Raw genomic sequence first — 17,057 nt, forward strand, 5'->3', positions numbered from 1 at the left:
TAAATCTTTTTTCCCCCCCAGATGCTTCAGAATAAAAATGCCTTGTGATTATTGCTTTGCCAAGTTATAAATAATTTTGTACTATTTGATTTGGTAATATTAATTGCTGATTTGAATTGAGTGAAGGGTGAGAGAATTTTGATTGAATCTTCTAAACTTCTCCCTGCCCAAATAATCCAGCATATTGCTTCACTCACCTGCCAGAGCATAGAGCTATAGTTTTGGATATTTAATTCCACCTACAGACTTCTGTGCATGTCTCTGGGAAAATCTGAAACCTTTTCCTTAATGCATGCTTGAGCCGCTTTAGTTTAGATACAGCATGGAAACAGGCTCTTCGGTCCAGTGTCCACGTCGACCATCGATCACCCATTCGCGCAAGTGCTGCTATCCCACTTTCTCATCCACTCCCTGCACTAGGGTTAATTTACAATTCACCTGTAAACCAGCATGTCTTTGGGATGTAGGAGGTGACCTGAGCACCCTGAGGAAACCTACATGGTCATGGGAGAACATGCAAACTACATCCGACAGCACCCGAGGTCAAGATTGAGCCCGGGTCTCTGGTGCTGTGAGACAGCAGCTCTACCAGCTGTGCCACTTGGTGTTTTAAACAATCCCTAGCCCACTGTACCACTGTCATCCATCAAAAGCTACTGTGCATATGATCCCTTAAATCTTTGACTCCTCTTCCCCAATTAACTGCTTATAACACAGGAGATTGTAATTTGGCCCACTGGGGTATAGGCAGGTACATTTTCCTTCCACTTCTGTAACTTGTTGCTTTTCACTTGGCCAACTTTATTTGGGTGCACCACTTCAAAGTCCATTGTTGGCTGTGGGCTAGGTGACAATGAGTAATGAAGAAGGGTCTCGCCCCAAAACATCACTTATTCCTTTTCTCTAGAGACGCTGCCTGACTCGCTGAGTTGCTCCTGCTTTTCTGGTCTTTTATTTGAGCGCATACCTGCACTAAACACCTGGCCAATAAATCTAGCAGCACAAACAGCACCCGAGGGTGAGGGGTCAAACCCAGGTCTCTTGAGATGAGGCGGCAGTGCAAATGAGTCTAAACTGAGTATCCTCAAGATGCACGTTGGTGAATTTATCAGATGTTATCCCAACATACTAACAACCTTTTCTGTTTAGGCACTTGGATTCATTTATGCATCTGGTGTGGGTGTCCATTCAAGTCAAGCCAAGGTACTAAAAAAAAAGGCTAATCTACCTTCCTGTTGAATGTGTTTTTAAAAGGTTTTATTAGGAGAGCACTCATTATTTTACCTTTATGATTAAAGGCATTGGTATTTTACACGTTTGGAGCACTTGGAGGAAACCTGTTGTCACACATGATTTTGGTAAGTAATCCCATGTTGCATCAACCTGCGCAGAGTAGATTTTTGCATCTTATCCAAAGAAGCAGATTTGTCAAAACTGAAAAGAAAATGGGCATGTAAATTAATTACACTTTTGTTCATTTAGACTTTAGTGATACAGCGCAGAAACTGGCCCTTCGGCCCACCCAGTCCATGCCGACCAGCCCCGTACACGCTCCTACACACTAAGAACAATTTACAATCTTACCAAAGTTAATTAACCTACAAATCTATATGACTTTTTGGGATGTGTGGGGAATCTGGAGCACTTGGAAAAACCCCCCCACTGTGGCAGGGAGAACATACAAACTCTGTGCAAACAGCACCCATAGCAGGATAGAACTCTGGTCCCTGGAGCTATAAGGCAGTAACCATACTGCTGCACCACTGATGGTTTCTATGGATCTTGTGTTATAACAACAAATGGGCATGTAATGCATTCCTTTTCAATTCTTCAGGGTTATAGGTATTGGGCTGGCATCGGAGTTCCACAGAGCTGTGAATCTGCACTAACTCATTACAAGCTGGTGGCGAATTATGGTAAGCAATGAAATTGACCTTTAATGCTGGGCTTTCTATTTAAAAAAAAATAGTGCACGCTCTTCCTGTGTAAGCAGAGATTTAGTGGGATTTGGAATGCAAGAGTGGCCCTCTTTGGAGATAAGGAACATGTCTAAGGAAATTGAATAGATGAACAAACTGTCATTGTTTTTTGGAAGTCCAGATTAGGGGAGAATGTACACAACCTGTAGCCTTGCGAAACATTTTCCCCATCCAAAAGGTGGCATAAGATTTGGAAGACAAACAAATTAGTAAGTGATGCTAGGTCAATTGATTTTAATCAGACTTTTTTGTTAACTAAACTTAAGGACATGGAACACCATTCGATGGCGTAGTATTACTGGTCTAATTGAATGGCAAAATTGGTGACATTTTTTGTTCTAGAGGTCCTATCTTTATCAGAAGAGTCTCCGACCTGAAGCATTAACTATTTAGTTTTCTATAGATATTGCCTGAGTTGACCATTTCCAGATTTTAGTTCAGATTTCCAGATTTCAGTTCAAATTTCCAAAATCTAGTTTTATTTGCCTTAAAAATTGTAGGATATGGTAGGTGGTACAGGGATATGTACACTCTGGCTGCTTTTACTGGCAGAAATTGTTTTGTAATTCATTGTGTAATTCTGGAACTGACATTAAACAGAAGCTTGCTAATAGCCTGTCTTCCAAACGTGTTGGTAAAAGTAACTCGCCCGTTTTGAAACTTTTTTTTCCTTTAGTTGCCAGTGACGTGTCTTTGACTGGTGGTAATGTTGTTCAGAGAATTCGTCTTCTTGATGAAGCTGAGAACTCTGGTGTTAGCAGTGGAATGCTGGAAGATGATTTAATTCAATATTACCAATTCCTGGCTGAAAAGGGAGATGTCCAAGCACAGGTACTGTAACATAATCTGAAAATGTCTGGCTTGGTAAAGTCTAAATTCAGTGAAATACAGGTTTTGCATTATTTCCTATTAACCTAGATAGAAAAACTATTTTGGAGGGGATTCTGGTGCAAGCTTGTAGGTGGTTTAGTTTATTGTCAACCAGTCAGCAAAAAGACAAATACATCAGAATCAGAATAACCTTTATTGTCATCCAAAAAAACAAGTCTTTTGGACGAGATTTCGTCACCCACAGGCCAACAATAAGAGCAATAAAAATAAGCAATTACACACACAATCACAAACCAACACAAAACAAAAAATAAACATTCATCACAGTGAGTCTCCTCCAGTCATCTCCTCACTGTGATGGAAGGCCAGAATGTATTTTCTCTTCCCCTGCTGTCTTCTCCCACGGTCGGGCTGTTGAAGTTGCCACGTTCCAGGCCTCGCCGGACTGTGAAAGGTCCGCGGCGGGCCGACCCAAGCCCCGCGATTCAGGGCGGGCGATGCCGCTGCCGGAGCTCCCGATGTCGGCCCCCACCCAGGGTGCTGCGAGCTTCGTATATCAACGGGCCCACGGCCGAAGAAGCCTCCGAAGGCGGGTCGCAGCTGCTCCTGCAGCGCCACCACAGCCTCCGAAGGCAGCCAGCTCCGCAGATGGTAAGTCCGGTCCGCGTGCTCTGCGAACCAGAGCCCCAGGCGGTCCCAGGTGGAGGCCGCCAGCTCCTGGTGTTTGGCCGATGCTAGGCCGCAGCGGAAACGGAGACACCACCCAGAAAATAAAGGTCGCCTCTCCGTTCGGAAGAGACAATGTTTACAGCCCCCCCCCCCCCCCCACACATAGTACCCAACCACAAAAAACACCACATCACATCTAAACACTACAATTAAGACAAAAAACACAAGAGACAAACGGACCGCAGGTAAGCCGCAGCTGGTAGGGCAGCGCCGCCATTTTGGCATGATTACAATCGAGCAATCCAGTGTGCAAATAGATACATGATTAAGAGAATATTGTGATTAAGTCATGTAGCATGCGTGCGCATTTGCAGGAAAGTGCATGTGCAGCAATTACAAGCAAAATAATCTTGAGTTCAAGAGATCAAAGACGTCTGCGAATTTAAAATAAAAATCTTGTCTCTAAGGTTGGACTTGGTCAATTACACCTACATGGAGGACGAGGTGTGGAACATAATAATCAGGTAACTATTTGAGAATATTTGATGTTCAGTTTATGTCTTGTGATCCAGGAAATGGTGGTTTCTTCTGCATTTCATATCTTCTCAGCAGTGGATATTTTAAAGATATTTAGCTCCTGCCACAGTTGTTTTCTTTTCTTTTATGTCTATTTAAAGTAGCGTATGGATCATTTAATGGTGTTCTTCGGGCTGATAGCTGGGTCTTAAACTGCTTTAAACTAATGTCCGTGGGTGAAGTTGTACTTTGCTCTTGGGTCACACGTTTGCATGATGTTCTTTGACACTTGATATCGAGTTAACGTTCCTAGGGCTTTATTGTTTACTTTGTGTAGCAGGAATATTCTTCTGCACTTCAAGTTGAATAGAAACTCCATGCAGTTTTGAAAGTGAATAATTGATTTGTCTTCCATTTTTGTAGAGAGCCTTTGACTATTTCAATCAGGCAGCTGCCACTGGAAATGCTCACGCAATGGCTTTTCTTGGGAAAGTAAGTACAAAATGAAATTCTTTGTACAAACCAAACTGAATACAATTGCAAATTTTCAAGTTGAATTTCTATTTTCCATAGATGTATTCAGAGGGTAGTAGTGCTGTACCCCAGAACAATGACACTGCTTTTCATTACTTCAAGAAGTCGGCAGACATGGTAGGTAGCTGTAACAGCTTTCAAACAATTTTGGTGCTGTGTGATTGCTTTCAAAGCAAAATGCTTACCTGTAGTGTTTACTAGACGACTGCCTGGATTTGAGGGCCTGAGCTGTAGGGAGAAGTTGGGCAGGCTATGACTTTCTTCCTTGGCACGCAGGAGGATTTGGGGGTGATCTTAGAGGTGTATCAGATCATGAAGGGAATAGGTAGATGCACAGTCTTTGCCCAGAATAGGGGAATCAAAAACTAGAGGACATAGATTTCAGGTGAGTGGGGTAAGATTTAATAGGAATCCGTTGCAAGTTCACAAGTTTAAACTTCTGGTCCAGGGTATTTGATTTGTTTTATGAAATTTTGAGGCCTTTGTTTCTGGTTATTTACTGGAACACTCTGGAAGACCATTTTTAAACAAAAACCGTTCATCAATTTTCAGGGTAATCCTGTTGGACAAAGTGGCCTAGGAATGGCTTACTTGTACGGAAAAGGGGTCCAAGTGGTATGTATCAGTGTTTTTATGATTTTTGTTGCAACTGTGATTGGAGTGAATAATTGTCTTGGTCAATCACACAGCCAATTTTCATTTCTATTAGGTTACCTCTCAAACTTTAGCTTCCCCTGATACACTGATCCATGGTTTTGTGGCTTCTGGTAAATCTACTTGCTCTTCTGGCAAGTGTTGACATCTACCATCCACGTAGTAACTTTGTTCAAAACAATTCATCTTTTCTAGGCCAAGCAGTTTTCACTTGTAATGCTTTTGTGTTTAAATCCATATCCTTTCCTGTTTGCCTCAACCTTAGTCCCTGCCCCTCACTTTCCAAGTAGCCTGCAACTCTGCAACCTTGTCTGAAACCTTGAATGAAGCCTGACCTTCATTCCTTCAGCCTTCATTACCTCTAAATGACTTTCCATTCACGTCAGGTACACAGTGTTGCCGTCACCTTACCAACAAATTAAATACTCAGATCGTCAGATTTGGGAGCAGAAGTGTCTGTACATTACTATTCTTTAAATTACCGGAGGTAAAAACATTACGGCATCTTGTTCTGGGTGATTACTGAACCAGATGGCTTCTGTTTTTTCGTATCACTGAAATCATGTCTGATTTGAACTGAATCTCAAGTTTATTTTTCTCTTTGAACAGAATCATGAGTTGGCGCTGAAGTACTTCCAGAAAGCTGCTGAACAGGGCTGGGTGGATGGACAGCTTCAGTTGGGCTCCATGTATTACAGTAGGCAGTGCATTTATTTACTATTTCTAGACCTGTTTTGAAAAAATATACAAATCTCATTGTTAACTGTTATTTAGCAACAAGTTGAGTACTTTTGAACTTGACAAACATTAAACTATTGATCAAAATATTGTTTGAAAACTTAGTGTTTTGAGCTTTTGCTGTAATCTTGTTTTTTCCATTTTACTGAAGTCAAATGACTGTTTAAAATATTTGCAAGTCAAATGACTAACTTTGAGCAGTTGATTTATGTAGGAAAATAACTGCAGATGCTGGTGCAAATCGAAGGTATCACAAAATGCTGGAATAACTCAGCGGGTCAGGCAGCATTTCTGGAGAGAAGGAATGGGTGACGTTTCATATCATATTATATATATACAGCCGGAAACAGGCCTTTTCGGCCCACCAAGTCCGTGCCGCCCAGCGATCCCCGTACATTAACACTATCCTACACCCACTAGGGACAATTTTTACATTTACCCAGCCAATTAACCTACATACCTGTACGTCTTTGGAGTGTGGGAGGAAACCGAAGATCTCGGAGAAAACCCACGCAGGTCACGGGGAGAACGTACAAACTCCTTACAGTGCAGCACCCGTAGTCAGGATCGAACCTGAGTCTCCGGCGCTGCATTCGCTGTAAAGCAGCAACTCTACCGCTGCGCTACCGTGCGAGACCCTTCAGACTGATGTCGGGGGGCGGGACAAAGAAAGGATATGGGTGGAGACAGGAAGACAGTGGGAGAACTGGGAAGGGGGAGGGGAAGAGAGGGACAGAGGAGCTATCTAAAGTTAGAGAAGTCAATGTTCATACCAGGCTGTAAGCTGCCCAAGTGAAATTGTTCCTTCAATTTGCGGTGGGCCTCACTATGACACTGGAGGAGGCCCATGACAGAAAGGTCAGACTGGGAGTAGGAGGGGGAGTTGAAGTGCTACACACCGGGAGATCAGGATGGCAAGTATCCGCTGTTCCAGATGTCAACTTCTCTACATCGGCGTTTATTGTATCCGCTGTTCCAGATGTCAACTTCTCTACATCGGCGAGACCAAACGCAGGCCCAGCAACCGTTTCGCTCAACACCTTCGCTCAGTCCGCTTTAACCAACCTGATCTCCCGGTGGCTGAGCACTTCAACTCCCCCTCCCACTCCCAGTCTGACCTTTCCGTCATGGGCCTCCTCCAGTGTCATAGTGAGGCCCACCGCAAATTGGAGGAACAGCACCTCACATTTCGCTTGGGCAGCTTACAGCCCAGCGGTATGAACATTGACTTCTCTAACTTTAGATAGCTCCTCTGTCCCTCTCTTCCCTTCCCCCTTCCCAGTTCTCCCACTGTCTTCCTGTCTCCACCATATCCTTTCTTTGTCCCACCCCCCTGACATCAGTCTGAAGAAGGGTCTCGACCTGAAACGTCACCCATTCCTATTCTCCAGAGATGCTGCCTGACCTGCTGAGTTACTCCAGCATTTTGTGATACCTTTGAGCAGTTGATTTTATTCCAAGTCTGAAATAAGCTGTGCATTAAGGCATATTGTCTTCTGATCTTAAGATCAGAGTTAAAGTTCTTTGGGTAGGTTTAATAAACAAATGGCCAGTTTATTACCTCACCAGTAAATCAATAACTTTCAATCCATTTTTCTTGTGCTCAAAATAATTTCACAGTGTGCTGGGATAACATTTATCACTCGGTAGAAAACAGTGTGGCTGATAGTAAGTTTATAGGTAATCGTGCATTCATCTCAAGACATTTGGGCAGAAAGTATTGTTTTTTTATTGTTACATATACTGCGGTACAGCGAAAACTGTTCACATGATATCCAGGTAGAACATTCATACATGAATGCAAATAAGTCATGCAGAATAGTGTTGCAACTCCATAGAAACCGCAGATAAGCATAAAAGATCTACAAACAGGTTGTTTGCAGGATCATGAATACATCCTTAATGTATGAAGTCTAACAGTAGGAAACGTGCTGTATTTGAATCTGCTGGTACATGCTTTCAAGCTTTTGAATCGGAAGAGAGGATTACTGGGGTATGAGTGGCCCTTGGTTATATTGGGTGCTTTTCCGGGGCAAGTAAAAAGGATTGTTGATTGAATCTTTTTGCCACTGAGGTATATTTGACCCCAGTTTTATTTAAGGCTGGCTTTTGTGTGTTTTCTTTCACGTCCAATAAAACAATGTTTGTTTTGTAGATGGCGTAGGTGTGAAGAGAGATTACAAACAAGCCCTGAAGTATTTTAACCTCGCTTCACAAGCAGGACACATACTGGCTTTTTATAACTTGGCTCAGATGCATGCAGTAGGCAGTGGTGTGATTCGATCTTGTCACACAGCTGTTGAGGTAAGAATATGTACGGTAATATTCTTGCTGATGGGAAAGCAGTTAATGTTTCAAGTTAATGACTGGAGGAAGTTTTAACATTTGGAATATATAGCACCTTTAATATTAAACATTTTAAGGCTCTGAAAAGTTCATCAAACTGAAATATTGTCTATCTCCAGCTGCTGCTTCACCTGCTCAAAATTTACAGCATTTTGTTTTTTATAGTTTCTGACGTCTGTGGTTTTCCAAATCTTAATTGATTCTTGAAATGCCTCTGCATGCAAGTGGATACAAATTACTTACTGATTCTGCATCATGTAACCCAAACAATAATGGGCCATAGAGTGCTGACCATGGCCAGTGGTTCAGAAGGAAATCTCTTGCATTCAGATGCTCCCATGTAAGCCAGTCCTGGCCTTGTACTATTCTGCATCCAGTCAAAGATGAGCAGGGTAATGTATTAGCACTTAGGGGGGGAAATTGCTTTGTTTTTAAATCACTTCAGAATAGGTTTTTTTTTTTACTTAAATTTATTTTGCAGTCCTAAATCATTTAAACTGAAGTATGCGTGTGAATTTCTATAGAAGCTATGATGTGACTGGCGTCCATCAAAGCCCATCGGTTTTCTGGGGAGTAACTTCAGTAAAACCAACCAGGCCTCACTGCACCTTCTGGATTGGGAGGTTGCACTAGATTGGCCCTCTGTATCCAGTCTAGATAAGTGGTGGTTGAGTCACAAGAACTTTGAGAATTCAAGTTCAGTTGGCCATTTTATAGAAGACCATTGTATCTCAATTCTATTTTTCCTGTGTCTTTTTAAAACTTTTTTTCTGATTTGAATCACTTCATCTTTTGCAAAATGCTGGAGTAACTCAGCAGGTCAGGCAGCATCTCAGGGGAGAAGGAATGGGTGACGTTTCGGGTCGAGACCCTATCTTCAGATTGAAGAAGGGTCTCGACCCGAAACGTCACCCATTCCTTCTCTCCTGAGATGCTGCCTGACCCGCTGAGTTACTCCAGCATTTTGTGAAATAAATATCTTCGATTTGTACCAGCATCTGCAGTTATTTTCTTACACTTCTTCTTTTGCAGTTGTTCAAAAACGTCTGTGAACGAGGTCGCTGGTCGGAACGGCTGATGTCTGCATACAGCAGCTATAAGGATGGCGACACTGATTCTGCATTGGTGCAGTACTTGTTATTGGCTGAGCAAGGGTACGAGGTGGCCCAGAGCAATGCCGCCTTCATTCTGGATCAAAGTGAGAACAAAGACATCTCTGTTGCCTCCGTCATCTATATACTAAACTCTCGTTTGTTATCTTGTTTGTGACTGAACTTCAGCCAAAACGGTACACGACTGCGCGACAATTTTAGGCCCACCTTACTCGCCATTGTCACTTTAGTGATAATTTAAAGTAGTTTCATTGAAATCGGTCTTATATTTTTTAAGTTATTCACATTTTAAAGTTTAAAAGGAGGGGAGGGGGGAAGGGGGAGAGGGGAGGGGGGGTTGAGGAGAAAGGGGCGTGGGGGAGGACGGGGCGCTGCACCAATGCAGGAGAGGTTGGGGCCCGACGGATTCACTTGGTCTAGTATTTCATATTTCTCTAGCACTTCTTGTAGGCTTCCTTTGTTTAACTCCCTGGGAAAATATGCTGCACGACAAGTGGCCTGTACAAATTTAAAGTGATTTTAATATTCGAGCATCTGGAAACTGTCCCTTCAGCCCATCACATTCCATACCGACCCTCATTCCTATCTGCTAAACCCACGTACGCAAATTAATTATTTATTCCTGTCTTCAGTTTAGTTTATTGGCACCTGTGCTGAGGTACAGTGAAAAGCTTATGTTGCATGCTAAGCAGTCAGCGGCAAGACAATAATTACAATAATTACAATCGAGTCATTTACAGTGTAGATATACACAAGGGAATAGTGTTTAGTGCAAGGTAGAGCCAGTAAATTATATTTAATTCAAGGGGCTTCTGTTGCTGTGCTATGAAATGCCTGGTGCTGGTGCTAACTCCCAAATCCAGCAAGCACTTAATAAAGTTGTCACAAATGACTAAACTAGTTCAAATCCCAATTTTAAGAAACTCTAAGGTTTGGAATTTTTTAATTTTGAACAACAGAATTGAGATTTATAAACAATTTTCATGCAAAGCATTGAAATATATTAAGTAATGATCCTCTAACATTATTTCAGTCTGAAGAAGGGTCTCGACCCAAAACATCACCCATTCCTCTCCAGAGATGCTGCCTGCCCCGCTGAGTTACTTCACCTTTTAGTGTCTATCTTCGGTTTAAACCAGCATCTGCAGTTCCTTCCTAAATATTATTTCAGTATCTGTTAGGTGGTTTAACACTAGTGAACTTAGAAGCTTTAAGCTAAACAAGTACACCATGTTGGTAATGAATCACCATTTTTTTTAGTTGAGTAATTGTACTTTTTGAATAAGGACTTGAAGTGCAAAGACCAGGCATGTGAAGTTTCCGCGGATTTCTGCGTTTTTTTTAATACATTTTCTGTGCTTTTTGCAAGATTTCCGCGTTTTTCACTGCCAAATAAATGGAGAAATCGGATTGAAAGAAAGAAAAAAAAACAATTGGTTGACTTGTGATGAACACTAGGGTTCCGCAACCAATCTCAACCTCATCGGGACATCCACGGCCGATCGGTGGGTTGAATTTGCAACCTGCGGCCAGGGCTCTGGAACTCCAGCCCAGCTGGAGCCAGCAAATCTATCCCCTTAGCCGACTTCCTTGGCCTGCTGGATAAACCAGCAAAGCTGTGGAACCAAGAGTGCCAGAAAATCAGTGGTGGAACTGTAATGAGTAAATATTAAATTTAAGTGCAAGATTATATAACTAAATTAAGACAGGGTTAAAATATAAAACACAGCAGAAAAGCCAATTACCATCTTTTTGGGCTGATTATCAATTAATGTGCGAATTTACTTCAAAATGTCATTAGTGTAAAGTGACATATTCACATTATTTTGAGATGTCTGTGTTTACTTTGAAATGTACTAAACGTGGCTTGAAACTGGTCATTTTGAGTGTAAATTTTCCAATTTTTTGACCCCAGTTGTACGCCTCGCGCAAACGCTCGGCTCTTCCTCTTTTTTTTCTTGACCTCGCTCACATGCTTGAAAGACTAAATTCCTATTCTCTTTGTAGAGGAAGCTAAAATTTTTGGTGATAATGAGACTTATCCACGAGCACTACTCCACTGGAATAGAGCAGCAGCACAAGGTGAGTGAGCTTTGAGGATGCACAGGGATGCCGACCAAGCCAAAAACTGTACAAGTCATAAATTCCACATGAAAAATCCAATTTGACTTTGGCTGTTTCAATTTAGCTTTGCTGAGCTATGCTCCCAAGTGTAATTTTTTCCCAATGTCAAATTTTCACTTCTGATAGAAAAATATTCAACAATAGTTTGAACTAAATGGCACTCATTTGTAACTAAAGAAATTGAACCAACGTATTTAAAAATTTAAGATTGGCACAAAAACCTGGAGTAACTAAGCGGGGCAGGCAGCATCTCTGGAGAGAAGGAAAGGAATGACTGAAGAAGGGTCTCGACCCGAAACGTCACCCATTCCTTCTCTCCGGAGATGCTGCCTGTCCCTCTGAGTTACTTCAGCTTTTTGTGTCTATCTTCGGTTTAAATCAGCATCTGCAGTTCCTCCTTACACGCATTTAAAAATGTGATCACTGTAGATGGGCCGATTCACTCATTCTGACCACTATTTCCTTCAAACATTAAGAGAAGCAAAGTTTGGACTTTGTAAAGCAAGAGCATTGCATTTCAGTGAGTTAGTTCAATAGAAAATTGCAATAAAGCTATTTAAAAGTCGAGCTTTCAGCATACCAGCACCTCACAGCTTAAGGATAAGGGGGAAGTCTTTTAGGACCGAGATGAGAAAACATTTCTTCACACAGAGAGTGGTGAATCTGTGGAATTCTCTGCCACAGAAGGTAGTTGAGGCCAGTTCATTGGCTATATTTAAGAGGGAGTTAGATGTGGCCCTTTTTGCTAAAGGGATCAGAGGGTATGGAGAGAAGGCAGGTACAGGCTACTGAGCTGGATGATCAGCCATGATCATATTGAATGGCGGTGCAGGCTCGAAGGGCCGAATGGCCTACTCCTGCACCTATTTTCTATGTTCTATGTCTATGTTTCATGTGAGTGCCATAACATTTACTTTACTTGTATGTCAAGCATTAAGCTACTTTATACTTTAAATTTTCAACACAGAGAATAGGCCTTTCGGTCCACAGAGTCTGAGCTGACCAGCAATCACCCCGTACACTAGTAATATCCTACACACTAGGGACAATTTACAGAAGCCAATTAACCAAAGCACCTGGAGAAACCCCATGCAGTCACAGGGAGAACATACAAATTCAGTGCGGACAACTCCCATCGTTAGGATCGAACCTGTCTGGCGCTGTAAAGCAATAACTCTACAGTTGGACCACTGTGCCACGCGAGCAGTTGAATAGCTTTGTGCGGTGAACATTAAGTTCAGCAGGTACTTAAACTTTGTTTTTGTTTTAGGTTACACAGTTGCAAGAATCAAGCTTGGAGATTATCACTTCTATGGCTATGGCACAGACATTGACTATGAAACTGCCGTAATTCATTATAGACTTGCCTCTGAACAGCAGCACAGTGCACAAGCAATGTTTAACTTGGGCTACATGCACGAAAAGGGTTTGGGAATTAAACAGGTATGATTTTAAAAATAACGCTTTGATGGTCTATGCCTTCCCAGCTGCTTCTGACTTTATTTTGAGTGTTATTTTAATAAGTTTTTATCTGGCATTATTTTGTGTCCTACCGTAAATACTGTACTGAGCCTGGAATACAAAGCAGTCAAATCTTCATCTTGTTTTATTCCTTTGGAGCACAATTTCAAATTTATTAACCAATATTTTGGTCGTTTTTTTTCGGTCAATCCATTAGTTACATTGTGGGGAAGGATAATGATGCTTTTCATTTAGTATATGGATATTTTGGTATTCTCCACCATTTTAATGTTATTTTAATGATTAGGCTTTAAATGACAGATTCATAGTATGCTAAGTGCATATTTCATCCCAGTTAAATGTTACATTTGGAGGTGGTACAGAGGTTCACTGGTTGAATATGTGGTACCTTCTTAGATTAGATATTAAGAGGGTGTTTGCTTTGAGCAGTTTGGCTGCGAGATATTGACTCCTGTTTTGACATATAAAATATATGTATATATTTATAAAATATGAATTATGGTATAAAATATGGTATCAAAGCATGGTTACTGAAAGAGACAAGGAACTACAGACGATGGGATCAAGCACTCGAGGAACTTGGCAGATCAACCATTGATTGAATGAATGATACTTTGACATGAATGACAGCCATTGTTTGTGGAGGAAATGGACAGGCGATGTCACAGATTGTCAATCTGAAGAAGGTTCCAGACCCAAAATGTCATCTGTCTGTTTCTGCCACCCACCGATATTGCCTTGCAGAATTCTAGCACTTGGTTTTGATATGGTTGTTTAAATTATTCCTTGTCTTTTTGGAATCTTGAGCTTGCACATCTGGAAACTGTAACCTTTCCAGATCTGGTTAGGTTTCTGAATAGATCGTAGTTACTATTTCAATTATACTGAGGAATTATTCTAAAGGGACTGTTGCATGTCTGTGACATGTACTGGTAGTTGAAGTGAAGGATTCATTTCCTTTTATCAGAGCCAGTTCATTATACGTTTTATAACATCTATAACATTTTTTTTCTTTAAGGATATCTATCTTGCGAAGCGGTTTTATGACATGGCTGCAGAGACGAGTCCTGATGCTCAAGTTCCTGTCTTCCTCGCCCTCTGTAAACTGGGAATGATCTACTCAATGGACTACCTGAGTGAAACCAAAGTAAGTAAACAAAGGATATGAACAAAACTCTATATCCCCCTCCCCATTATATCAGTGTGCGGAAATTCATCCTTATCATAATTCCAACGTTGAAATTGGAAATAACTGTGCAAATATGGAGGTGTAATGCCCCATGGGTGAAATTTGGTTCATTTGTGTTCCATGTCAGGCACCAGCCATGCGAATTGCACCATACACCTCACCATGAACAAACGTTAAAGCCGTTTCCAGTGCTGCGGGGCAATTATTTCTCAGAACCCAGTTTTGTAGATGTCCGGTGAAGGATGGAACTGCAGATGCTAGTTTCAACCGAAGATGGACACAAAAAGCTGGAGTAACTCAGCGGGGCAAGCAGCATCTCTGGAGAGAAGGAATGGGTGATTTTTTGGGATCGAGACCCTTCAAACTAGTCAGGGGAAAGGGAAACGAGAGATGTAGACGATGATGTAGAGAGAGAGATATAGAATAATGAATGAAAGATATGCAAAAAAACGTAACAGTGATAATGGTATCAGGCTGTTAGCTGTTTGTTGGGTGAAAACAAGAAGCTGGTGTAATTTGGGTGGGGGAGGGATGGAGAGAAGGAATGCCAGGGGTGTCCAGTCTAGGTATAGGTTTTGGGGTAAAAGACTAGTGTCTTTTAATCAAATAATATCTCCTTCCAGTTAGATCTACAGAGCAGGGCTTCTCAAAGTGATTTTAATATTGGGTGGATGGTTCTGGCATTGTGAGGCAGCTGTTCTACTTGCTGTGCCACTGCAACCTAAATAAAATTGTTCTATCTGTCCAGAATAAAGTTTCATTTATAATATATTCTATGTGCTGTAATTTGCCTCATGGACATCTCCCATAGCTCCACGGTTCAGCAACAAGATGGCTTTTGCCCATTTGTTTTTAATCGTGTTCAAATGGGATCTACTTAATGTAACTACTGAAGTTGTACAGTTTGCTGATTCTAAAACACAATTGAGATTATCCCATCCAGATTGTTGGATGTTTTGTAGGAATTTATTTTGGTTGCCAAACTAGGTTGGAGCAAGTTATAAACATACAAATGCTTATAGGAGAAGTGGTCAGTGCTCCTGTTGGACTTAAAGTTAATGACCGTTGTTTAGTTTAGAGATATAGTGCGGAAACAGGCCCTTCAGCTCACCGAGTCTGCACCGAGCAGCGATCCACGTGAAATAACACTACCCTGCACACACGAGGGACAATTTTATTTGACACCATTTACACCAAGTCAATTAACCTACAAACCTGTACATCTTTGGAGTGTGGGAGGAAACCGAATATCTCAGAAAACCCAGGCAGGTCACACGGAGAACATACAAACTCTATTCAGACAGCACCCATAGTTGGTATTGAACCTGGGTCTCTGGCACTAAGGCAGTAGCTCTACTGCTACGCCACCATGCTGCCTTGCAAAATCAATCTTAGTTGAATTTCAAAAATGTTTTGTGTTTTATGTGAAATCTCGATTTCCATTTGCAGTTACGAGAGATGTGGATACAGATTGACCTGGATGCCTTACTGGGCCCCGAATGGGATCTTTACCTCATGACCATACTTGCTCTGCTACTAGGAACTGTGATTGCATACAGGCAGAGGCAACAGCAGCCTCGCCTACGGCCACCAGAACATCAACCTCAACAGTAGCAAAGACATCATCTTTCCTTGCCTCCCCCACCACCAACACCGTGCAAGAAAAACTGGATTTTTAACTTTTATGAAGTGCACATTTTCCTAATAAAACGGCCTGTTTTGGGGCTTACTGAGATTTTAGCTATTCAGGTCGGTGTCTGGAGATTAGTTTTACAAGTGCCACAGAGCTTGTTCTTCAACATTAATACATTGTTCATTTTACTTTTATTTTCCATTGATTAGTATTAAATTTGCCAGTTTTGAGTTGGATCCAATTTGTTTTCCATGAAGACGTGTAAAGTAAATCCTGCAAAAGTTACTTAGTGCCATTACCCAAATGTTGAACCACCTGATGAACATCTCAGTCAGTCTGATGTTTTCCTGCACTTCAGATCATCTGAATTATTTTTGACTACTTGCCTAGCTTTCAACAGCAGTCTCCTTGTGCGGCTTTACTGCTTTTGTCAAATGGTAATTTTTATTTTTATCCCTCTTCAGAAACCTTGCGCAGTTAAAGAAATGCACAATTTAATTTGGGATTAAATTTATTGCAAACCTGGAAACAAATTTCTAATTAATGTTTCAGATTTGGCATTGTCCCCTGATTTGAGTGATTCTATTTTGGTCCCCTGCTGGAAAGAGTTCTCAGGGTATTTGTTCTGTTTTGTCTTTTGCAGATTTATTTTGCAAGGCGGGATTAAAAGTACAAAAATTTTGAGTGAGCCATTTTGTTGCAGTATGATGATTTTTTTAAATTTCTTGTTAGGGATATTTTTGAAAACGTGCAAAGCCAAACCGGTGAGAGTAATTTGGTTTTTGCCATTAATGGAAATAGTGATACAATTATGATTGGCAAGTGACAACACATCTGTGGTAGATTCGGATGATATCTTAATTACCCTTCGAAATGTTAGTTTAATTATGGATTTGAATGACAGAAATGGCGGAGCAAAGAATGGAATTATGATTTGACTCTGGCGTTAACAGGGAACCACTAGAGTGGGGGAGGGAGGGGAGAGATTCAACTTTACAATTAACCAACTTCCAAGAAGCCCCATTAAACACTGTCTAGCTGTAAATCAGTGAACTGGTCACTGGGGCAAACGGTCAATAAAGATTGCACTTTTGTTTTTGAGCATAGAGCTGAACTTTCAAAGCATGTGTTCCCTTTAAAATTGGGGTGGGTAGCTGTGTTGTAAATGTACTATATTGTAAATGCAATAAGGAACTGCTGTGTAAAATTGTTTAAAGATGTTAATAAGATGTACAAACTTTTTAAATATG

General features: G+C 41.3%; 1 protein-coding gene across 1 annotated transcript in view; it reads left to right on the plus strand.

Annotated features, from left to right (window-relative positions):
- sel1l (SEL1L adaptor subunit of SYVN1 ubiquitin ligase) overlaps positions 1–17,051 on the plus strand; it is a 43,727-nt gene extending 26,676 nt beyond the window's left edge. Inside the window, exons 7-21 of the mRNA XM_078406848.1 lie at positions 1,150–1,203; positions 1,299–1,358; positions 1,835–1,916; positions 2,656–2,810; positions 3,947–4,003; positions 4,419–4,487; positions 4,569–4,646; positions 5,082–5,144; positions 5,793–5,880; positions 8,077–8,225; positions 9,300–9,465; positions 11,387–11,461; positions 12,774–12,946; positions 14,004–14,132; positions 15,624–17,051. Of these exons, the coding sequence (XP_078262974.1) occupies positions 1,150–1,203; positions 1,299–1,358; positions 1,835–1,916; positions 2,656–2,810; positions 3,947–4,003; positions 4,419–4,487; positions 4,569–4,646; positions 5,082–5,144; positions 5,793–5,880; positions 8,077–8,225; positions 9,300–9,465; positions 11,387–11,461; positions 12,774–12,946; positions 14,004–14,132; positions 15,624–15,788 (1,563 nt within the window). The 3' untranslated portion in view covers positions 15,789–17,051. The remainder of the gene's footprint in view (positions 1–1,149; positions 1,204–1,298; positions 1,359–1,834; positions 1,917–2,655; positions 2,811–3,946; positions 4,004–4,418; positions 4,488–4,568; positions 4,647–5,081; positions 5,145–5,792; positions 5,881–8,076; positions 8,226–9,299; positions 9,466–11,386; positions 11,462–12,773; positions 12,947–14,003; positions 14,133–15,623) is intronic.
- The last annotated feature ends 6 nt before the right edge of the window (positions 17,052–17,057 follow it).

This window comes from Rhinoraja longicauda, chromosome 10, assembly GCF_053455715.1.
Source record: "Rhinoraja longicauda isolate Sanriku21f chromosome 10, sRhiLon1.1, whole genome shotgun sequence".
Taxonomy (NCBI): domain Eukaryota; kingdom Metazoa; phylum Chordata; class Chondrichthyes; order Rajiformes; family Arhynchobatidae; genus Rhinoraja; species Rhinoraja longicauda.